The sequence below is a fragment of the Larus michahellis genome, chromosome 7 (assembly GCF_964199755.1).
Source record: "Larus michahellis chromosome 7, bLarMic1.1, whole genome shotgun sequence".
Taxonomy (NCBI): Eukaryota; Metazoa; Chordata; class Aves; order Charadriiformes; family Laridae; genus Larus; species Larus michahellis.
In genome coordinates this window covers 2,438,457-2,461,434 of record NC_133902.1, presented here as the reverse complement: position 1 = coordinate 2,461,434, position 22,978 = coordinate 2,438,457, and the positions used below count along the sequence as shown (strand labels likewise).

Here is a 22,978-nt window from a genome sequence, read left to right as displayed (position 1 = left end):
TCAGCGCGAGATCTCGCGAGACTTCTCCAGGGCGGGGATGGGGGAACGGGGAGGAGCCAAGTCTCGCGAGAGGCGGTGGTGGTCCCGCGCAGGCGCCGCGCCCTGGAGGTCGTTGGAGTCACCGCCGCCGCCGCGCCATGCTGTCCCGCCTGGCCCGTCCCGCTGCCGCCCTCCGCCGCGGCCTCGCCACCACCGCCCAGGTACGCCACACCGCCGGCACGCTGGGCCCCCGCACACCCCTCCCGCGGCGGGCCGGGGTGCAGCCCGGGCCCTCCGCGGTGAGGGGGCGGACGGGCCCCGCCGGCGGCCTAAGGCGGGGTGTGGGCCGTGAGGGAGATGAGGAGCAGAGCTTGTGAGGGGGTGTCGGGTCTGGGGCGGTGCCGTGTCTCCGCCCGGTGAAACATCCCGGCTGCTGCTGGGCGGCTCTGGGCACAGAGCCCCTCTCCAGGCAGGGGTAACCTGGGTGTCCGTGTTAATTCACTCTAGATGAACTTCTCTTTCTGGTGGTATGTCGTGGATGATGCGCAGTGTTGCATGCTCCTTCCTTCCTCGACTGAAATACGCTCCTCCTTTCAAAATGTATTGAGAACTAAAGGCTGGTGGTTGGGGGGTTTAACAGTAATCCTTAATATGCTGAAATACCTCCTCTTGGTACCAGGAGAGGACGGCTGCTGTGTGGTGGGTAGATAGAGACCGACCTCTGTCTTCTAACGTAAATAGTTCCCAGTGGCATATGACAGAATGGTTATAGTAGCTATAAAAATAGGCTTTACAAGAGAGGTTTGTGTGATTATTTTTATAGCAATTAAATTTATTAGCAATAAGGTTTTGACCGCATGATATCAGCTCAGTCATATATATATATAGGGCATAGCAGTGACTAATGCTAGCCTTTGCTTCCCCTTGACGGGTCCTGTGCTGAATTACCTTTGTTGCAATAGCAAGACAACTGAGCTGAGGTTAGGCTGATCTAGCTCCTGGATAGTTTGTTTCTTGTCATAGCATAATAATTAAGTTGTTCATGCAGGGACTTGGAGCTATTATGGCTTTATCTGGTAAGACAGTGTGATGGATAACGTCCTTATCAGTGGTAAGTGTATTATTACATGTTACATCTCTGCAGTAGCCTCTGGTTCTCCATCACGTCAGCAGAGTGTTGCATTTTAAGATTGCTCTGGTCTTTTAAAGTAGCTTCGCGCTCATCTAGCGGCACTTTTTCTGCAAACAGGAGCACAGGCTTTTTCAAGAAAAATAGCTTTCTTCCAGTGAGCACATTAGAGTAAAATAAGTTCACCATGGCAACAAAGGAGAGTTGATTTTACTTACTTCTCAGCCCCACTTGATCAAAGCTGGAAATTATAGTCACTTAATGTTCACAGGGCTCAATCTTGGGGCAGCTGCAGGTACTATTTTGAATTCACTTCAGGCATACACGTTTTCTTTACGTGTATGCGGTGGTTATTATGTTTATTGTAGTCCATTAAATGTATTGATTTTCCAAATGAGAATGCGTATATTTTTGATCCTGGCAATGAAAACTAGAAAAACTGTGTAACAGATCTTGCCCTACGTCAGACCTAGGCCCACAGGATAGCAGGTATTACTCTCAGGCAGATATTGCCATCTGAAGAAAGATGATCCTTCTGGTTTCTTTGCCTGTCCTTGCTTCCCTTTTGAGCTTGAGATCGCAAAAGAACGTTTTCCTCTAACTTGTCCTACCAGTGAACTTCAAAGATCTTTGGGAGGCTGTTGTGATGATTGCTTTCTGTGAGCTGAGGCAATCGCGTTTGGATAGTGCTTGATAAAAAAATTGAGAAATAGAACTAAAAGTAAAGAAAGTGTGGTGAAATCACCAAGGTCACTGCTGCGGTAATTACTGAAACATCTCTAAAATGTGTTTGTCCTCTTTTTTTCCTCAGAACAATGCCAAGGTAGCAGTGCTGGGGGCCTCGGGAGGCATTGGCCAGCCTCTCTCTCTCCTCCTGAAGAACAGCCCGCTGGTGAGCAGGCTCAGCCTTTACGATATCGCTCACACTCCAGGCGTCGCAGCTGACCTCAGCCACATCGAGACAAGAGCGAATGTTAAAGGTACTGCGAGCCGCTGGAAACCATCTGTGCTCCGAAGGAGTCCTCTCTCCGGTGTCTCTGACAAGTGGAGATGCCTGTTGTTGTGCATGTAAAGGGGAATCTTCACATGATTCTGAAGCCTAGTATCAATTTAAGTAGCTTTTTCTCAAGCAGTGCATGACTGATTAAGGTTTAGCTGATTAAATTTGAAGGTATGGAGATGAGAATGGTTTGTCGTTGCACTATTGAAGGGGAAGTTCGTAATAACTGGCAGGAAACATTGAGTAAAGTCATCTTGGAAAAAAGCTTGAGCGTTGAATCTAAAAGTTTGACTACAAATAGACTTAACACTCTCTGAGTGTCTATGTGAATGCTACGTGCTTTTCTGAAGGGACAGCTGTCAAGTTCTGATGAAATCAAAGAAAACTTAATCTGCTGGTCTTCATTTTGCTTGAATGTGTCTTCATGTGATTTTTTTTTGGGGGGCACTGACTGTAGTGTCAAGCTAGGGTTTTTGGAGAGTAAATACACATAACAGGAGGAACTGAGGATTTTTGAAACAGTTGAATGTGAGGTTTCTGCCACTCTTTTAAGTTTTGAAACAAGGGAAAAGTATTAAATAGGGTCTGTCCATAATTGTATTTCTTTGCTTTTCAGCATAAGTCTGAATTGAAGGCTAAATTTTAAAAAGGAATTCGGTGCCTCTAGGCATAATTTTGTACTTTGAAGTGTCAAATATTTAATAACTAGCAAAAACATGGTGCCTGAATGTCTTCCGTTTCAGGCTTCCTGGGACCTGAGCAGTTGCCAGAATGTCTGAAGGGCTGTGATGTTGTAGTTATTCCTGCGGGAGTTCCTAGAAAACCAGGTATGCTCCTTGTTAAAAAGCCCCAGGGCTTCATTGAAGTGTGTTTCTGCAGTACTGTTGTTCAAATAGAGCTGTATCTTGTGCTTTATGGTATTGTTGGCTTGGGATGTAAGTGCTGTTGATGACACTGACCAGAGCTGCTTGTGGGCACCTCCTTTAGCCTCTGTCTTAGATTGTCCATGGTAAAATGGGCAGAATTGATTTCTGGAGTTCCTGTGTAGGGGGGAGGTGCAAAGACTTTTCGTGCAAGTGATCCCAAATCTCCCATAGTGTTTCTTGCCCAGAGCAATGCTCTACTAAAACAACTGTTTCTTTGTTTCATTTCTCAGCAGAATACAAATAATCCATTTGTTTTGCATTAATTGTATGGTGACTTCTCAGAGAATCTCTGAATGAATGCTGTTAATCCTTCCTGGAATGTCTCTGACCTCCTCCGTTTCTACTCTGTTTTTCAATATCCTATTGGGAACGTAACAAAATTCTAGACTTTAATGGCTACCTCTTCCCAATTCTTCATTTTTCGTGGTTAAAGTAGTTGCTGCAACAGAAGTGAGGGGTGGCACTTACGCAACGAGTGATATTTTGCACAGAGCAGTTGGCATTCAAACTGTAGCTGGGGAGGAGACTTTGGAGGGGGAGGAGGATTCACTTTAGGAGCCGTTTATGCTGCTCTGAGCGCCACTGGTACACTGGTGTGGGTCAGCATGGTCACACCATACTTCAGGCTGCCTAGGTGAAATACACTCAGACAGTTGCCAGCTGGGCTGGTCGCCTCTGAAAAGCACTGATCTATCTGAAAGGGCAGTAATCTTTTATTAGCGAGAGGAGTTACCTTTGGAGCTGATTCATTACTGCAGCTGGAGAGTTTTCTCTTGCTATATGAAACCAGAAGTGAAAGTTGACGTATCTCTATCCAGACCAGGATATTGTTTTTTTTGATTGAGTTGCTTGCCCGTTCTGAGTGAGACTATGGCTAATTTAAAATACTGTACTGGATTTGTTTAGGTATGACCCGTGATGACCTGTTCAACACCAATGCTAGCATTGTTGCTACTCTGACATCTGCCTGTGCAAAGCACTGTCCAGAAGCCATGATCTGTATTATTTCTAACCCGGTAAGCATTTTCTGGAGACCTTGAAAATGTATTCTCAGTCTGCATTTTTTTCCTCTGCTAGAGTAATCTGTTGAGTTGCTGTTAGTTTTGACCAGTATCTTTTAAGGTCTGCAGGGTATTTGCAGAAAAGAACTAAAAGCCTGGTTCTACTAACCCATTTTTCTTGAGCTATATTTAAGTCAGAGGAAACTTGGATATAAAAGTGCTTAATATCTCAATCTCTTGTGTGACTATGGTTATAATACATGCTGGTGTATTAGCTGGAATAGAAGTCTTAGCTCGTTAAGGAAGGAGCCTTTGTAATGTGAATGAACAAATTTGTTGTCTTAATGGTTACTTAAGATGGAAGATTTTTATTCCAGCCTGACAGTAAATTGCTCTTCAATTAAGGAATTAAAGTAATTGGCTACAGTTGGCTTCAAGTTGGAAATATACTTCAGGTTGTTTACTGACCTGTTCAGTTCATGCGTTAGCTTCCTTAGTATACTAGCTTTAATGAATGCTTGCCTATTCTTGCTTGTAGGTAAATTCAACCATCCCAATAACTTCAGAAGTCTTCAAGAAGCATGGTGTGTATAATCCCAACAGAATCTTTGGCGTTACAACACTGGACATTGTCAGAGCGAATACTTTTGTGGCTGAACTAAAGGTGGGTCATAGTAACAGATGCTGGGGGAGGGATATGGTGTGCTTTGATCATCAGAACTATCAAAAATGCTTTTAAAATCACTGCACAGAGCCAAAAGAGCTTGGATTTCTTGGAGCTAAAGGCAAAGATTCCCTGTTTCCATTCTCTAGAGGAGCCTGGGTATAGGGTTTCTTGCAAAATGTGGTTCAAGAGACTTTGACCTTTCCTTTTCATAGCTGTCACCTGTGAGTGAGCTACATGTTCCTTTAATTCTGTTGCCATTTCCAGCCCTGCTGTTGCAACCGGAGGAGAGGGTTGAATTGTAGTATATATTTGCAAGTCAAACTATCTGTACTGCGTGTTACAGGATATTCTGCAAAGTATCAGGAGGTGTAACAGGTTACTACTCTTAATAGCCCTGGTGGAGTTTGTGCTTGTGCTTCTATTTATCTGAACTTGCATTACTAATATCCTGTAACTGTCTAAAGTTATCAGAGTAACCTGGAGTTCAACTCTGTAGATCTGACTTTGTCCCTGGAGTGTAACTGCCTCTGAAACTCCTGCCCCGTGTAGCACTTAGGTTATAGATGTGTCCAAAAAACCTGGGCAGAAAATGAAGCGTGGCGTTTTTAAATGTTTTTCTTGTCCATATGCTTCAGAAGCTGGAAAGTTTCATGTTTCTCTTAGGGCTTAGATCCAGCTCGAGTAAGTGTTCCGGTTATTGGTGGCCATGCCGGGAAGACTATCATCCCTCTGATCTCTCAGGTAAGTCATAGTAACTGCCATGTGTGGCATCACACTGTATGGTATTCCTCATGGATATGTTAGAGTTGATGTAAAGTGCCTTTGTGATGGCATGGAAGGTGCCATACAGCAGAGACAGTCTTCCCTGCTCTTAGGGCTGCTTTCATTCTGAGATGAGGTACAAGATACTGGAAGGCAATGAGCTAAATCTGAACTCTGGGTGGTTTAAATCGTTCCAGCCTTTCTCCTCTAAAGGACGTTGAGATAAGAACTGAGGTGTGATGTGGGTGTTCAGATGTCTTGCCACTGTTTGTTTTGGGTTTTATTTTTATGACAGGTATTTCATGATGTGAATACCTTGCTTCAGCAGGAAAATGAAATTGATTTTGCTGTGGCGGACTAGAAACACCACTTCAATGCCATTGAAATGAGGAGGCATAGCTCAAGCTGTGTGGGGAGGCCTGCTTCAGTAATGACTGCTAGGCAGGGAGAGGGTCCCTTCATGCATCTGAGCCAGAATGAAATGCAGTTCTAAAGCAGGCTGCAGCTTCATGAGGAGATAGGTAGGAGATGGCTAGGATGCGAGGAGCAGGAGATGGCTAGGATGCGAGGAGCAGTCTGTGAGAAAGGGGGAAAAAGCTTTGCTCTAAGTGGGGAATAAAGGGTCCTTCACCGAAGGATATTTGTAGGGAATAAGAGCAAGGGCTTTGGAGCAGCTGAATGCTGAGAGGGTGCTTTTGTTAGACAGTCAATCGGGACAGCAACAGCTGTGCTTAACATACTTGCGTAGCTGTATCTGAAGGTTCAGTAACTTAGTAAATGCTGCTGGCAGACTGGATCCTTCATAAGGCTCTTGACTTCCATAATGCCACAGTGACCCAAATACTTACAAGGTGGCCTTTGGAAATTCCTAAGGCCTGTTACATGCTTGGAGGGCATTGGTCTAGTGCAAAGCACTACACAGAAGCAAGTAACCATGGCAAGCCCTGGTTTTGCTGTCAAGTTGTGGTTTATCCTTGAGTAAGCTAGGCGTGGATGGGTTCCTGTTACAGCCCATGCAATACCCAGCTGCCTCGGTGGACGCTTGCAGCTGGTCAGTGTCACACAATCTGTGAGCTGGGGTAACTGATTTTCCCAGTTGAGAACTGTTGGTAACAACTTCAATGTTACAAAAAGCATCATGTGGGTGGCCTCATGCAGAATCTGGAGGGGTCTTGGTATTTGATAGTAACTTCTTTTTTCCAATCTAGTGCACACCAAAAGTGGACTTCCCTCAGGATCAGCTGGAAAAGCTTACAGGGAGAATTCAAGAAGCTGGCACTGAAGTTGTCAAAGCTAAAGCAGGAGCAGGTTGGTTCTTGACTGCAGCTTACAAGTATTTCTCGTTGGCCAGCTAAATGGATGCAGTCCTCTTCAGTTTAATCTTATTGACAACTGCGGTGCAGAATTGTGAAGTGCTGATTACAAATCTAGCTGCTCTGCCATGTCAGCGACTGCCTGAACTGCGGTGCTGGAAGCAGCTCAGTATGTAGGTAAAACTAAACATTAACTGGTCCTATGCCATGTGTACGGCTTTAAAAAGAATCTCCTCTGTCAAATTACGCTGTTCCTTCCTGTAAATCTGGTCAACTAAATAGTGTGTAGGTGGCCAAAAGTGGCTGCTTTATCCAACTGGCTGTGAACTGGAAGCCAGTGATGCTGCAGCTCTGTAAACCTATCAGTGTGGAAGCCTTTGATGCTAAAGAAAGTATCAGATTTCAAAGTGATCTGTTCTAAAAGTGATTTAACTCTTACAGGATCTGCCACCTTGTCTATGGCCTATGCTGGTGCTCGGTTTGTGTTCTCCCTGGTGGATGCAATGAATGGAAAGGAAGGGGTTATTGAATGTGCTTTTGTTCGATCGGAAGAGACGGAGAGCCCATACTTCTCTACACCTCTGCTGCTGGGAGTACGTACTTTAAATGATGGAGCTTATAAACAGCAGCTACTCATCTAGTCTTGTGGTTTTACTGAGTGATTTCAGTTGAGTCTAATGCTAGCTGTCGCTGAAGTTAACAGCTGAGCGTGCCTTTAAGAGTTCTTGAATGTTTGGGTATTGTATTTGGGCATATACCTCATGCTTGACAGGGATGATAGTGCTTTTATCCGCTCTTAGACTGCGGGTCGCTGAGTAACCAGAGATTCAGACGTGTCTTAAGAGGTCACGCTTGCCTCAAGTCAGTGCCTGTTTATGAAGGGCTTTCAGATGATTAACCAGAGTCAGCAATCCTGTCTCCTCGGCTTGATCTGCTACGAGCAAATCCCTCAGAAATTGAGGCACATGGGGAACTACAGCATGGATGAGGATTAATAGATTGCTTTTGGGACCTCTGCTGAACTCTGAAAGAAGTGTTCCTTTCGTCACCCTTACCGTGTGGGTGGAGTGGAAAACAAGGATGCTGCAGCCTTGTCGTGGCTGCTGGGATGCAAAGGATGGTGTATGCTGTCTGAGGTGCTACTGGTGAGGAAATGGAAGCAGAGGGGTATTAAGGGGGAAGGGTTTGGATGTAGGCACGAGATCTCGAAAGCCTAGAGTGAAACTGGAGCAGTTTCAGACTGCAAACCATTGGCAAGTGAAGGGCGTACACCAAAGGAGAGAAATTCTCGTGCCAAACGGTGGGGTTGAAGATAGGAAGAGGCACGAAGGAGCAGGTTGGTATCAGTCTCCTCTTGAAGGAGCCTATGGGCTAGCTTCAAGTTTCACGCGTGTGAACAGTGAATGAGAACTTTGTGAGGGCTGCAGAAGTTGCTGCAGATAATAAGAGGCTTCCGAGCCGAGCCAGGAAGCACGGGGTTGGCAGACTAGACATGAGAGGTCCCAGGCCGGGTCTCCATCTCAGCTGGATAATACTCAATCAGAGCTGTTAAGTTACTCTCTAGGTCATTCGATGAATGGTTAATCCTTAAATCCTCTTTCCCTCAGAAAAATGGAATTGAGAAGAACCTAGGTATTGGCAAGATCTCCCCCTTTGAAGAGAAGATGGTTGCTGAGGCCATGTCTGAGCTGAAGGCTTCTATTAAGAAAGGAGAGGATTTTGCGAAGAACTTCAAGTGAAGAGTTGATGACGACAGGCATTAACAACTTCCTTAATTTATTAAGGCATCATGTCACTTTACGACTTCTGATTCAAAGCTCGTGCTTTGATTGAAGTCTGTCTGTACTAGCTTAATGATTGTTGCCAGTGCTGAGTCTAATCATCAATAAAACAGCCTCATTTTTTCAGTGTACCATCTGGAGTTGTCCTGATGTGCTTGTCTTTTGAAGGCGGAAGCTGTAGGTCTCTGAAAGGTTATCGGTCTCCGTAGCGATGAAATAGTCTCTTAAGGTGGATGAACTGATCACTCCAAATTCTGCTGCTTGGGTTTTGGCTTGGGCTGCTTGTTCGGTGCAGCAGCTGGGAAACCGGGCATGGTGAAGTAAGGTCGAGAAGGGGTGAAGAGGCTTGCGAGAGGGATCACTGAGTGAAGTGATCCAAGAAGTGGGTTTTTTTCGGGAGGTGACGTTACCTCGTGTTGCCTTAATCGCATATGTAATTTGATTTTTAAAAGAGTATGTAAAAGCGCACGGTGGTTGAAATGTCAGTCCTGCTCTAAGAAAATAATTAAAATGCTGCGAGTGACTTCTTTCTAGTTAGGAACAAAAGCCTTGATTTAGCATCTACATAAATTTCTTTTACATTCATCCTCTTGTGAATATAAAAATAAATGTCTGCAAGAAAATGGTGATGACGAGTTCTGTTGCTGACTTCTTTGAAGGTAAGCTTTAATGAAGGAAGCTATTAATCCGCTCTTCCTCCGTGCTCTGTGGGCTGCTTACCCTATTGCTTTGAATTGCTTTAATCCACGTAGGTTGGATTCTGGGTTGAACAGACTTTATTTTGATTAGATGAAGGAAACTCCAAAGCCCAGCGCCGCTGGAGGAACTGAGGGGAGCGTTGGCTTGAGTGAGAGAACCTGGTGTAGAAGCTTCTCTTAAGGAGGAGATCTAAAGGTAGTAGATGCTGTTTGAGCCCTGGTTGGTTTCTCCCACTGCTTGTGTTCTAGCTGTCTTTTGAGCTATTTTTATTTTAAACTAGTTCATTCTGAATTGGATCAAACAGTTCTGACGCTGAAGATGCCTCGAGAATGAAGTGCTCGGGCTCTTTCCCTGCCCTGTGGAACGCGTAGGCAGAGAGGACAGCCAGCGCAGTCCTTGTCACTCCGCTCTGCAGAAATTCAATGTATTACAGCTTGGTTTCTTCACAGAAATAGTAATGAAGCGTCGGCAGTCATTACTCAGCAGGCTTGGAACAAAGTAATTATTAGGTGGTATTAATAGAATTAAAGACTAACGAATTAAAAGATGATGTTGGAGAGAGGCAGGGGAGGATGTCGGAGCTGGAGGATGCCGAGAGGAGGAGTGACTGGCCAGGCCTGGTCAGCGCAGCTGGAAATTGTGTTCAAAACAAGAAATGGGAAGCGTGGGGCAGGCTGCGCTGAGGCAGGTTGCTGGATGCAGGGGTCCTGCCAGTGGTTTGTAGCAGAACTAGGCAGCAGGGGTTATTTAAAACCACAGTGTGTATCCGTCTGCCAGAGCTAGTGGTCTGCAGCCCCGGCGTGTGTGCCCGGCTAGTCCCGGGCAACTACCACAGGAAGCCGCCGAGCTAAGGGCTGCAGGGAAAGCCTCGCCTTGCAGCCGGCAGGGAAATAACGTACGCTTGTTCTAGTCCTGCTATTTTAAATACGGCAGATCGAGCAGATTTCTGAGGGTTGGAGATTTTTAGAACTTGGGGTTCATAGTGTGGCTTGGGTTATTCTATCTTTTTCCTGTGTCAGCAGTCCAAAGCCGGCCAAGTCTGGGGGGATTGCATGGACAAGCAGAAAGCTTTGCTTAGACCAGTAGAGGCTCGGGGACAGGATGGGTAAGTGGAGCTGAGGTGGAAGAGGATTATTTCCCAGCACCTGCTGACTCGTAAATTCTTCAGGGTCTCTTTCAAACCCCCTTAATGATAACGACGTCCCTTCCCGTTCTGCACTGTTTAGTTTTTGGGTTTCTTCCCCCACGCCCTCAATCCCGTGCCTCATGCTTGGAGTGGCAGCCGTTCCCCGTGCCTGGAAATCCGCTCTCATTTTGGGAAGGGAACTGAGACACCCTTCTTGGGGCTTTCTGCAGTGAAGGACCGGGAGGATATTAGATGAAGGTGAGAAATGAACTTGTGTAGGTGTCCTCTGCTTGGCCAAATGTGCTGTGCCCCTGGCCGAGCCCTGCTGTGCTGGGTAACTTAGTCACCATGAAGACTGACGATGGTTTGCCGAGGTAAGCGTGGGACATCCCACCCCTTCCCATCTCTCTGAACAGATTCCCTAGAGGAGGAAAAGCGCCAGGACATACCCTCCTTGTGAGAAGCAGGAATTAGCTGGGTGTACCTAGATAAGCCAAGGCTTTGCCCTGGATATTGTTTCCTGGTGCTGCCTCTCAAACGAGAGACACGACCTTCATCCTCTGTCCTGTGAGCTGCTGCGGCGTGGCCACCTTGCTGACTCACAGCACAGCCTTTGGTTTCTCCCTCCGGTGGTGGTGAATAGCCAGGCTGCTGTGACCTGCTCTGAGAGGAGGCGGAAAACCTGCTCGGAGCTCTTGGGTTTCATCCTATTCACTTGCGCAGACTTTTGTCTTGATGGTCTTTAAGCGTCTGACGTCTTCCATGGTAGCATCGTTTATGTGCATGGAGCTGCCTCCTCCTTGGGCAGCTCGGCTCCGCGCAGGAGTCCAGTGTCAAGATAGAGAGATGTGTATTAAGAGTAATAAATAGAGATGCTTCAGATGGCCAGATGTCAGGTCACTTGATCCCACCTGACACTCCTGTGCTGCCGGGCCAGTGCGATAAAGTGCAGGAGAGGGGAAAATGAGGAGGAAAACAAACGGTGAGCGTTACGGCTCGAGCCTTTCATCCTGATCAACCTCGGTGTCCCAGGGGGGCTTCAGGTGGGACAACCGCAGGAGCAGGGTGCAGGCTGGCAGCCGCAGGTCCCTCATTCCTGAGAAAACTCTCTTCCCTTCCTGGCGCTGTTTAAGGGCCAGCCCTTTGGGGTGGGGGTACAGACCTGCCACCCTCACCCCTGTCTTGCCATGGGAGGGGTCTGGGCGGTGGGAACCGGGAGATGGCAGCAGCAGCTTGCCTTTGGGTAGGGCTGGTACCCCCGCAGCCCGGGGACAACGGCGGGCATTTCGGTGATATTTAGGAGGAGAAGCAGAGGAAACAACACCAGGAAGACAGTTGGGTGCAGCCTCTGCCTTCCCGGCTCTGGGAAAGGAATGAAACCAGTGGGGCTGGAGGTACCTCGTGCGGATGCTGGTGTCCCCCTGTCACTGCTGCTCAACCTCGGTTTACTGGGGCTGGCGGTTCACAGCAGGCTTTGTGTGGCCGGTCCTCTTTCGGAGGCTTCATGCTTTGCTCAGCCGGCGTAACGAGCTCCTGGCTGGCTGGCAGAGCTGGATCCCACTCGGCTTCACCGCCACAGATCCGGCATCCTGCCATGTGCGGCCAAAAGCCACTCTGGTGTCCCGGGCAGGGTCAGCCGTGGCAGGGGTGTGAAACCCTGCTGCGATGAAGCGAGCTGGGCTCTGTGTTTCACACCGAGCATCCTCTGCCCAGGGGGATGGTGGGTGAATAAAGGAGAGGGGGAGATGCCCTCCGAGGTGGGTCGGGCATGGACAGGTCTCCCTGCAGCCCACTCAGCCTCCCCCTTCCCTCGCAGGGCCATGGCGAGGGGCTTTAATGGGAGCAAGAGGATCAGAAACCATCTGATCTGCGGTTTTGGCTTTGCAGGGGCCTCTCCTCTCCCCCCGGCTCCCCGCTGCTCCCCTGGCCACAGGCTGGGTGAAATCACCACCTTTGCGCTCGCCGCTCTTGGTTCACTCAAACACCCGTGACCTCTCTTCCCTCCCGGGTGCCTCAAAGCAGAGCTGGAGCCCGGTGCCGAGGCGGGAGGATTTGTTTGCATTTACAGGGAAACCTGTTAATAAAGGAGACCAAAGGGACTGCTCTTTTCCTGGCTGCGGGAACAGATGGCTGGATAACGCAGTGCAATTAATATGCAGGGACTCCTGCCGGGGCCGGGGGGGGGGATTGCCTGTTAGGAGAGGTTGGTGCACTCGAGCTGAGCTCTGCCCGGCCCTGGCACCTGCTGCCCGCGGGGGTCCTTGGGGACAGATCGCACGGTGTCACGGAGGAGGCTGTGGGAGCTGGGGAAGCAGGCGGCGGGGGCCTTGTGGCCAGCGGTGGGTCTCTGCTTCTCTCCCGCGCTGGGTGATGCTCCTTTGTAAAAGCAAAGGCTGGCTCCGGTGACGAACAACTGCTCAGAGGCTCTTTCAGGCTGGAAGGGGGCTGGTGGCTCATTTCTTGTCCTCCTGTAGTGGTTTCTCCTCCGAGACAGGGAAGCAGCAGGCGCCAGCTCCTGAGTGAGGTGAGGGAGGCGGGTGCTGGGACATGGGGGTCTCCTCCCCGTGGCACAGCTCGGGTGCAAGATATTTCCCAGGGCTTCAAAGAGTGACTGGACAAATCCACAGGGAAGAAAAATCCCTGCCGAGGGCTGGGAGGCTTTGGGAGACCCTGGGACAGCTGGAGAAGACCCGGCAACCCCCCACCCCTGCCGCAGCACCAAGCGCAGCCATGTGGCCACGGGGTCAAGCCCAAATCGATGGGAGCCTCCAGCCGCCGGCCCATGATCAAATGGCCCAAGGTCACCCCGGGCGCACACGGGGCTGTTTGGGTGCCCAGTCCCCATCGCATCCCGGGCTCGTACAGCACGGTGGTGTCCCCCAGCCCCTTCCCCTCCGCTCCTTTGCTTTGCTCCTCCATATTTGCTGGCGTTTCCTTCCTCCCCGCTCCCTCGCCGGCTCAGGCGGGGTTTTGCTGAGCATCAGGAAAGTCAGGGCCGGGCTTTGATGGGGGGCTATGGCCTGTGCCGTGCCAACAGCACGTCCCCCCACGGCAGAGCCGCTCCCGGCCGCCCTTTCTTCTGCGTCAGGAGGCGGCTGGCGGAGATGTCGAACCTCGGTACGAATCCTTGCAATTAGGCCTGTTCTGCTGCCTGCCTCGTTTGATCTCCTTTAATTATTTATTGCCTTTTTTTTTTTTCTTTTCTTCCCAAATCCTCAGTTTCTTTCAAGTGATGATTATTTTCTTTCTCTTCCCCCCCCAGCCGCGGCTGGCTCTGTCTGTTTGCTTGCAATTACCGTCCTTTCTCCCCTCTCCTTCCATCTCTCCCCTTTTGTTCTCCACCGGCTCATCCCTTCCTGCCGCTCTCCCGGCTGCACCCCCCAGCTCTCTGCCTGCCTGCCAGCTTTTTCTTGCCGTTTTTCTCCATTTTCCCTCACCCGGCTGGCTATTGCCTTTCTCCATCCCGTTCCAGGCGTGGTTCTGGCTGTGTTCACCCCCGGCGCCAGCTCTCGGGCTGGGATCCTGCACCCTGGGCTGTACTAGATCTCCCATTCCCCTTCTCCCAGATTATTGCCCAAAGCCCGACGTAGCCCCGCGGCAAAGCCCTGGCTCCCAGCAGCGCCCAGCCCGAGCCTGGGGAGCCCCGTGGAGCTGCTGCCCCCTCTCATACCAGGGTCTCCCTACACTGCTCTTGCTGCTGGGGTGGGGGGGGCCCGGCTGCATCCCTCCCATCCTCTTTGTTTCCCAGGGCCTGATGCATTATTCAGTGCTGCGGGTGTTGGAGAGATAACGGTGGTGCGAAGGGCATGGGGATGCTGGATTTTCCCCATCACCGGCTGTTGTCCCCCTCCAGCGTTAAACCGGGAGAGGCCCTGACCACGTAAGGAGGCTTCTCCTAGGAGGTGGCATCTGCTCTCAGCCTGGGGGGACATGGCAGGGACAAAGGCAGGAGCCGGGGGGAGACAACAGCAGCCCTGGGGTTACTCCGGGACCCAGCCCCGCCGCCTGGCCAGGGCTTAATGGAACCAGCCCAACCCACAGCCAAGCCCCTTGTTTATGTAGTTCCTACCATGACAGCCTGGAGAGGCTGTTATTGCCCCTCTCCCACCCCGAACGACCCTCTCCCGGCTCCTGTAGCTGTTTTAGGCAGGGACAGGCGGCCCTGGAGCTGGGGGGGAGCAGTGTGAGGGGGGCACAGACATCTCACACCCCGGGGGTGGCTGGCGTTGGCATGGAGCAGCTCTTGGGGAAGTCCCCGGGGCTGCTGGTGGGTGTCCCTGCTCACCAGTGGCTTTGAGCGACCTGTGGCTTCCATCTGCGACCCCCCCGGCCACCCCGGGCAGGCTGCTTGGTGCAGGGGCTCTGGGCATTTGTACCCCCACCTTGTCCCCCCAGGGTGTTTGGGGGAGTTTGGCCCAGCCCCTCCTCATGCAGTGGACGGGGAGTTTTAGCCCGGCCTTGTCAGGCCGCTGAGTTTAACTATGGAGAGGGTGACGGATAACAAACGTGGGGCGTGGGTTTTGTAGAGCAGCCGGTAGGAAACAACCCCAAATGTGTGTTTAATCCTCGCAGAAAGAGTGCTCGCACCCTCCACCCTGGCAGGACCCGTCCCCGTGGCCTGCTGCCACCTCGACCCATGGGGACCCCTGTCCCTGTGCGTAGGGATGAGGAGGAAGGTGATGGACGGCAGCTTTGGATGTGGTGAGTGATTTTGGGCTGGCACCAGTAAGCAGTTGGTCCCTAATCCGGTCCTCCCCAGAGCATCTCTGGGAGCAGAGCATCACCCAGCTGCCACCCGCTGGGGGGACATCCCCACCAGGCCAGGTCTCTCCAGCCTGAGCTGCCCCCCAAAAACCCCCCTTAAACCCCAGTTCTGGCTCCCCACCCCTGTCCCCACTGCAGCTCCCTCCTCAAATCCCCCTCCAAGGCCAAATCCACCCTGGAGCAACACCCGGGTGCCTTTGTTAGGTCTCTGCTTGGGAACGAGCAGCTCAGTTAAGGAGGGAGCTGCAGCCAGTGCAGTGTGGGGGAAACTGAGGCATGGCGTGGGGGGGCACGGGGGGGACCAGGCGTGGTGTCCCTGGCTGGGGCCCTGGTGGAGCAGCCGGGGTGCTTCCAGGGTAGTTTGGGCAGCCGGGAGCTGGGAGGGGGTGGGCAGGGCTGGGCTGGCACTGGGTGAGGTGGGACACCATGGCGAGGAGGTAAGGTGTGGGATGGGATATGGGATGAGATGGGATATAAGGTGGGATATGGGATAGGGTAGGGTGGGATGGGATACAGGGTAGGATACAGGATGAGATGGGATATGGAATGGGATGGGCTATGGGATAAGATGGGATGGGCTATGTGTTAGGATGGGATACGGGGTGGGATACAGGATGGTATACAGGGTGGGATGCAGGGTGGGCTGGGATGCAGGCTGGGATGCAGGATAGGATGCGTTGGGATACAGAGTGGGATACAGGATGGGATGGGACACAGGGAGGGGTGCAGGGTGAGGGTTTTTCTGACAATTGCACCCCCAGCTGTGAGCGGCTTTGCCGGGACAGGGGCTGGTGTTTGGTGCTGTACCACAAGGTGGGTGGGCTGCTGGGAGGACTGGGGGGCTTGGGGGTGCAGGGGGATGGTGAGATGTGGGGAGGAAGGGGCGGGGGGGCGCTGGGGAGAGTTAGGAGGTGCTGGGGGACGGGGGGCAGAGGGCTGTGTGAGAAGATGGCAGGGCGTAGGTGGTTACCGCGGGTGCCCCAAGGCGGTGCAGGGGGCTCTGCAGAAGGTGGGGGCTCTGTGGAAGGAGGGGGGACCGCTGGGCAGTGTGGGGGTCTGTTGGGTTATGGGGGGGCTCTGTGAAAGGGAGGGCTCTGTGGAAGGAAAGGGGAGCTCTGGGGCTTGCGGGGCCTGTGGGGTGCAGGGGGGTCTGTGGAAGGGGGGGCTCGGTGGAAGGAAGGGGGTCTCTGAGGGTTGTGGGGGGTTATGTGGGAGGAAGGGCTCTGTGGAAGGAAGGGGGTCTCTGTGTAAGGAAGGGAGGGCTCTGAGGGGTGCGGGGGGCTGCGGGGTGCAGGGGTCTGTGGGAGGAAGGGGGGGTCTCTGTGGGGTGCGGGCGGCTCCGCGGGTGCGGGCGCGCCCTCCGGCCGGCAGGCGGCGCTGTGCGGCGGCGGCGGCGGCGCGCTGTCGCGGCGGGCGGCTCTGTGTCGCGGAGCTGTCCAGCACTTCAGGAGGGGCCGCGCTCGCCGCGCCGGGAGCCGCGCCGGGAGGGGCCGGGCCGGGCCGAGCGGAGCCCAGCGGGGCCGAACCGGGACGAACGGGGCCAAACGGGGCCGACCGGGGCCGGGCCCGGCGGGACGGCGCAGGCAGCGGTCGGCGACGGCGGCTCCGGGCCCGGCGGGGCGGCGGGGCGAGGTGAGGCGCGGCGCGGCCGGGCCCGGGCCTGGCTGACGGGCCGGCACCGGGCGCGGGGGGGGAGACGGTGTCTGGGGGGGCAACGGGACCCCGGGTGGCCGGGTCGGGGGGGTGAGAGGTGCAGGGGACTGGGGACCCCCGGGGGACAGGGGGGGACAGGGGTGTGTGTGTGGGGGTGATGCTCCCTCGGGGAAAGGGGGCTGTGGACCCCAAAGAGATGGGGGTCATGGTGCTCCTCAGGGGGCAGAAATTGGGGTCCCCAAAGGGACGCGGGTGACAGGGCTGAGAGAGGGGTGCAGCGCTTCGTGGGTGCTGGGGGTGGCCGGGGACGGGGCAATGGCTGGCGGGTCATCCCCGGGGTGTGATGCTCCTGGGGGTGCGGATGGGGCGAGGAGCCTGGAGGTGATATGCTTTTTGGGGCGCAGGGGGTCCCCTTTGGGGACGTGGGTCTGCTGGGTGCTTGCTGAGGGTGGCTGGGGAACTCGCCACATCCGTCTCCCCTATGCTGTGGGGAGACAGGCCGGGATGGGGGCAGTGAGCCACCCCTTTTGGGCTCCCACCGGACTGGCAAGGATGGGATGGCGACGAGCCCCCAGCAGATGCCGGCACCTTGTGGGGTGCGGGTGGGAGACGAGGGTGAGGTAACGGCCCCAAAGCCCCTCTCTCTGCTGTGCCGACCCCCGGGCCGTGCCGCGGAGCGGGGCTCTGCGGCTCCCGCTTTGTCTGCTGAGATTTCAAACCCTGCGGGTGTTGCGCGGGGGAAGGAGAGGGGCAAGGCTTGGCAGTCGGGCAGGCTGCCTTGTCTTTCGGGAGCATTTTCTGCTTCTCCTTCCCATCTTTGGGAGGTTTGTCCCCAGGGGTGGTCGGGCTGTGCCGCACAGGGGGCTGGTGGCGAGGGGTTGAACCGTGGCTGATGGGGACCAGGTGGATTTCAGGATTTCAGGGGTCCTGTCATTCATTCACCCCCTCCGGAGCAGAGGAGATTTCAGACTGTGGATGTTTCTTGGCTTGCCTGCGCTCCTGCTGCTGCAGGGGGACACTTGGGGGCTGCCAGAGTTTGAGGGTGTCTTGGGTTGATGGCAAACATCGAGGACCATCTTATGGGGTGGAGACGCTCGTGCCCCAGCTGATCTCCCTGCCCTGGCATGTGGGTTCGTCTCTGGCAGGAGCACTGGGACACCCCAACAGGGGGGATTTTGGGGACGGGAGCGCGTGGTGCTTGTGTCCAAACACACACCATCCTTGCTCTGTCCCCCTCCGCCAGCGTGGCATCAAACGATGCCACCCCTGCATCCCGCCTGCCTCCCCCTGCCCCAGGGACTCATCCTGGAGATGTGTGCAGGGAGAGACGGGGGCTTTTGGAGCCAGAAGTTGGGCAGCTTTTAGGGGAGCCATCAGTCCTTGGTTGCCGGTGGCGATGGGGAGTGGAGGCTATGCCAGCCAAGCGGAGGGGTGCAGGGCTCTTGCTTGGTTTTCAGATGGTGCTTCCCCCCCAGGCAAAGGGTGTCCTGCCCTGGGGCCAGATCCAGCTGTGGGTGGACACATGGCAGTGGGTCCTGGGGGCTGCTGGAGAGGGGGAACGGAGGGCGCCCACCCCACGCCTCTGGGCAAGGGGGTGCCTGCGGGGTGCAGGTCACCCCATGGGTTTAGTCCTGGCTGCTGGGGATCTCCTGGCTGGGGGGGTCCCCGATGCCAAAAGCCCTTCCTCCTCCTCTTCTTCGTCCTCCTCCTCCTCTCCAGATCCCGTTTTCCCGGCCAGGTGGCCCGTGGCTTATATAATGTGCTCAAACCCCGGAATAGCTCCTCCCGTTACACAACCGCCCGGCCAGCCACCCGGGGGGGGGGGGATCCCCGGCTGGACGCTCCCCCTGCGCCGGCCATCACCCCCCCTACCAGCAGCTCTCAGCCCCGGGGGTCATTTGCTGGGGTTGTGTCCCCATGGGGGAAGGTGACCCCATTATGACAGTCATCCCCCCCACCCCAGCTCCTCTGTGTGCTCAAAAATTGCTTTTATTGTTATTATTAGTAGTATTATTCCATCCCCCCGCCTCAGAAGTGGTTCTGGGCCACAGGGATGCCTGTGCCTCCTCCCGACTCCTTGCCCAGCAAAACAAACGGCCCCAAGGATGCAAAACATTGGGTGGGGGGGGATGGGGGGCTTGCTCTTCCCCTCCCCATCCTTGCCCGTTATTTAAGCACCTCCGGGTTGGGAAGGTCTGGCAGGGCAGGGAGTGCACAAGCCCTGGCTGCTGGGGCTGCCTGCAGGTCCCTTGGCTGCCAGCGAGCAGCTGCTGGTGGCCACGGTGGCCCCAAGGGGCTGGGGAGAGCGTGGCTGGGGTTGCAGAGCTGGGGGGTCCTGTAGGGATACCCATCACCTGGACCCGCTGGCCGTCCTCTCAGCACGGGGGGGGTTTGCTGCCATCACTTGGACCTGTTTGTCCTCCTTTCCCTCATCCCTGGCTTGGGAATGGGATCGCCGCAGAGGTCCCAGGGTCCTCTGGGGATGGTCCCCATCATGGCGTGACCCTCTTCCCGTCAGCTCTCCTCCAGCTGGGACTGGGAATGGGGCTTGCTCGGCCTCCCCCAGCAGCCCAAGGGGGTCGGGCTGGGGGCCTTCGGCCACGGTGTTTTGGGGACAGAAGAAAGCCCATCTCCTCACCCTCCTTCGGGCCCTTTTCTCCGGAGCATCTCCCAGGGGAGCTGGTGGATCCCCACTGCCCGCACCTCTGTGTGGTGCCCGGCCGGCGGGGGAAGGGGAAGGGGGACACGGGTTCCCACCCCTGGCTCCCCCATCCCTACATCCCCAAGCTGGGAAGGAGCCTGGTTGCTTAGCAACTGTTTAGCTTCTCCACCAGCCTCTTCATCTATTTAAAAAAAAAAATAAAATATATATATGCAGAGACGTAGGTACGCACAAGCAGCAGCGAGCCCTCGCCCAGCTCACGACCCCCCCCCCCCGCCCCCCCCCCGCCAGCCAGCATCCATATATTCTTTATTAATCTCTTTAAAGTCTGCAAGGCATCAGATTTTGGTCAGGCAGCGAGAGCAAAGGATGCTCCAGGCTTGGGGTAGGGAAAATATGGATGGAGGGGCTGGGATGGGTGTAACCAAGCCCTTCCTGCTGCCCCTTTCTGCGGGCAGGATCCCTGCCGGCTCGGGCTGGGAGGCAGCACTAATGAGCCCCAGACCAGCTAGGCTTTTAAAGCCAATTTTGCCTTTTTTTTTTTTTTTTTCCCCTCCTTCTCGGAGGTCTGACTCATGGTTTTTGGCACCCGGGGGCTGGTGGAAGGCAGCTCTGGAGAAGGTCGGCCCAATTAACGGCAGCAACCCCGGACTTTTCCTCCTTGTAATTCTGGCCAGGTGTTCAGAGGAGGCCGGCTGCCTCTTGCTGTGATGTTCTGGCGGTTTTTGTGTCAGGGAAAAAAAAAGCCCTTCTCCCAGCTGTCCCCTCGGCATGGGCAGGGAGCAGCCCGGCACGGGGCTGTAAATGCTTCGGGGACAGGGTTATGATTTCCGTAGGTGGTGGTGTGCCCTGATGAGACCCCGATGGGCAGGGGAACCATGGAGGCCACCCCTCTTAACCCTCTCCGGTGGAGCTGGAGGGTCCTCTCCTCGGCTGGGTTGTCCCCTGTTTGTTGGGACTGAGCTCTGGCACGCTCAGTGCACGAGAGGCCCAGGGAGATGCTGTCCCAGGCTCGCCGCCTGCATCCCGTGCCCACATCCCCGGCACACGGATGCTCACCGTTGCCCTGGCTGGTGCAGCTGGATGTGGTGAGAATTAATTGAGCACCGGCCGGAGGCGGCTTTAATTAGCGCTGAGGTGGAGGGGGGGAGGATGCCCAGGCACCACTGCCGCCTTCCTCCGCCGAGGGGGGAGATGCCGGGAGAGCATCCAGGCACCGCCAGCCCCCCGCTGCCGTCCCCGCTCCCACCGGGCAAACGGCTTCATCCGCATTACGGCGCGGCGGGGCCCTGCGGCGGCGGCGGGCAGGAGCGACGGGCAGCTGCCTCCAGCACAGCCCCATGCCCGGGGTGCCGCGGGCACGGCCGGGGAATGGGGATTTGAGCGGAGTCAGCTGGGAAGGGGTTTGTTTCTGGGCTGGAAAATCAAAGGGTAAAAGCGGTTTGGTGAAATAACACTTCTTTTGCCCGTTTTCCTTCTTCTTTCCCATCGGGATGGAGCTCCCGAATGCCTGAGCTTCCCTTCAGTGCCCAGGCTGGGCAGCCCTGGGGCTGGGACGTGGGGATGGCTGCGTCCCAGGGCCACCCCACCAAGTGTCCCGGGGTCCCAGCCCACAGGGAGGGAGCACGGTGCAAAGTTTGGCTGGAAACCAGCAGCCCCAAAGCCCAGCAGGATGGCGATGCTGGTCCTCGCACCCCAAGCTGGTGGGGCCTGTCCTGGCTGTGTGTCAGGGGCACGGCACGGTGTGTCTGTCCTTCTGTCTCTCCTGGCTTCCACCAGGATGGCAAAGGAGGTGCCCGGGTCCTCTCTTCTGCTTGGGGTGAGGTGCGGGATGGGGATGGAGGATGAGGATGGAGGATGTGGATGATGATGGAGGATGGAGATGAAGGATGGGGATGAGGAGGAAGATGGAGAATAAGGATGAGGATGGAGATGGTGGATGGGGGTGAGGATGGAGGATAAAGATGGAGGATGGGGACGAAGATGGAGGTTGGAGATGGAGGATGGGGATGAGGAGGAAGATGGAGAATAAGGATGAGGATGGAGATGAAGGATGGGGGTGATGATGGAGGATAAAGATGGAGGATGGGGACGAAGATGGAGGTTGGAGATGGAGAATGAGGAGGAGGAGGAAAATGGAGAATAAGGATGAGGATGGGGATGACGATGGGGGATGAGGATGGAGATGGAGGATGGGTATATGTATGAAGGATGGATATGGAGGATGAGTGTGAAGATGAAGGATGGGCATGGGGCAGCTCTGAACATTTCCAAAAGCTTTAATCTAGGCAGCAGAAAGCACCTCTGAGCTGAAAAGCTGTTTTAACCTCCCCAAGCCCCAAGGTGGCCTGTGGAGCGTCAGCAGGGAAGATCAGGATCCCAAAACACGGGGTTGAATGGCTCGGCAAAATGGGAAGAGAGGGGTTTCCTTGGGAGTTTCCCCAGCAGCATCAGCCCCTGGTGCCGGGGGGGGGCTGAGCCCTCCTGGGTGGCACTGCGGGGATTTGGGTGGTGGGGACGGATGCCAGCGACTGTCCCCAGCCGCATCCTGCAGCCTTTAGGAGCCTGTGGGGACACGGCGCGGCGCTCGCCCCAAGACGCCTCCTCTCCCTCTCGGCCGGGCAGCGGGCTGCCAGTGCTTGATGATTTCTGGGTAATTACTGCAGATAATGAAATATTTAACCATCGTCTTTATTATCGGGGGTAGCGCTGAGCCAGGCAGGAAGCCGCTGCCGGTCGGGCAGGGCCCTGCTGCCTTCGCCGACGGGTTTGGTGCCGGGTTTGGTGCTGGCACGAGCTGGCAGAGCTGGGCGGTCCCCACATGGTGGCCGATGGACGGAGGTTGTGGGGGTGACGGCCACTCTGCGTCCCCGAGCTGTCCCTTGCGGCTGCAGGGCTGCCTCCGTGCAGGGCATCACTGGGGGTCTCCTTTGGGGACAGGGAGGGCACAGACCCAGCTGGGCGTCAGTGACTCCGTCTGCCCCCGGTGCCTTGTCCCCGTTGTCACCAGAGATGTAGGACTGGCTCCGTTTTCCACCCAGGGCTTGGCTACTGCTAGCCGGAGGTGGGGGGGTTACGGGTGGTTTTTCTCTTCCTTTGTTTTCCTGCCCGAGCCGTGGCTGAGGCAGGGTGGCCGGTGTCAGCTCTCGCCGTGGATATCGCTCACGGCCGAGGGGACACCGGGACACAATGCCGTGTCCATCCCCGCGTCAGCTCCACCCGCCTGGCCCCGGGTACAAGAGGGATACCTCCAACTGCATCGTTTTTACCGAGACGGGGAGCATTTCCCGGTGGGATCTGCTTGCCTCCCCCCCCATGCAGCCCTTACCCGCAGGTACCCATTTATCTCACGCGCTCCTCCGTCTACCCGCCCGGCTCTGTATCCCGCACCCTCTCAAGGTTTCACAGCAAGGAATTTACCCGCTGCCAGGCTCAGGATAAAATTAATTCCCGCTTGGGGAAAAGCAAGCAGAGGCTGCTGTGGAAAGCATCCTCTCCCTCCCCCTCTCCTTTCCC

General features: G+C 54.7%; 2 protein-coding genes across 3 annotated transcripts in view; both read left to right on the top strand.

Annotated features, from left to right (window-relative positions):
- Positions 1-29: 29 nt before the first annotated feature.
- MDH2 (malate dehydrogenase 2) lies at positions 30-8,689 on the top strand. Its single transcript, XM_074596253.1, has 9 exons — positions 30-200; positions 1,920-2,088; positions 2,852-2,935; positions 3,941-4,050; positions 4,574-4,699; positions 5,366-5,443; positions 6,673-6,772; positions 7,219-7,370; positions 8,385-8,689. Exons 1-9 carry the CDS (start codon positions 138-140, stop codon positions 8,514-8,516), a joined length of 1,014 nt encoding a protein of 337 aa, XP_074452354.1. The 5' UTR covers positions 30-137; the 3' UTR covers positions 8,517-8,689.
- A 6,272-nt stretch (positions 8,690-14,961) lies between these two features.
- Positions 14,962-22,978, top strand: part of SRRM3 (serine/arginine repetitive matrix 3) — a 31,926-nt gene continuing 23,909 nt past the window's right edge. For both annotated transcript variants that reach the window (XM_074596252.1, XM_074596251.1), the window contains exon 1: positions 14,962-15,084. In XM_074596252.1, the coding sequence (XP_074452353.1) occupies positions 15,048-15,084 (37 nt within the window). In that variant the 5' untranslated portion in view covers positions 14,962-15,047. The remainder of the gene's footprint in view (positions 15,085-22,978) is intronic.

What these genes read in the sequence shown, in the direction of transcription:
- MDH2 (XM_074596253.1), top strand. Translation starts at nt 138, where the DNA reads ATGCTGTCCCGCCTGGCCCGTCCCGCTGCCGCCCTCCGCCGCGGCCTC. An exon ending in TCTGTATTATTTCTAACCCG is followed by an intron (nt 4,051 to 4,573) that starts GTAAGCATTTTC and finishes TCTTGCTTGTAG; the next exon opens with GTAAATTCAACCATCCCAAT. An exon ending in TCATCCCTCTGATCTCTCAG is followed by an intron (nt 5,444 to 6,672) that starts GTAAGTCATAGT and finishes TTTCCAATCTAG; the next exon opens with TGCACACCAAAAGTGGACTT.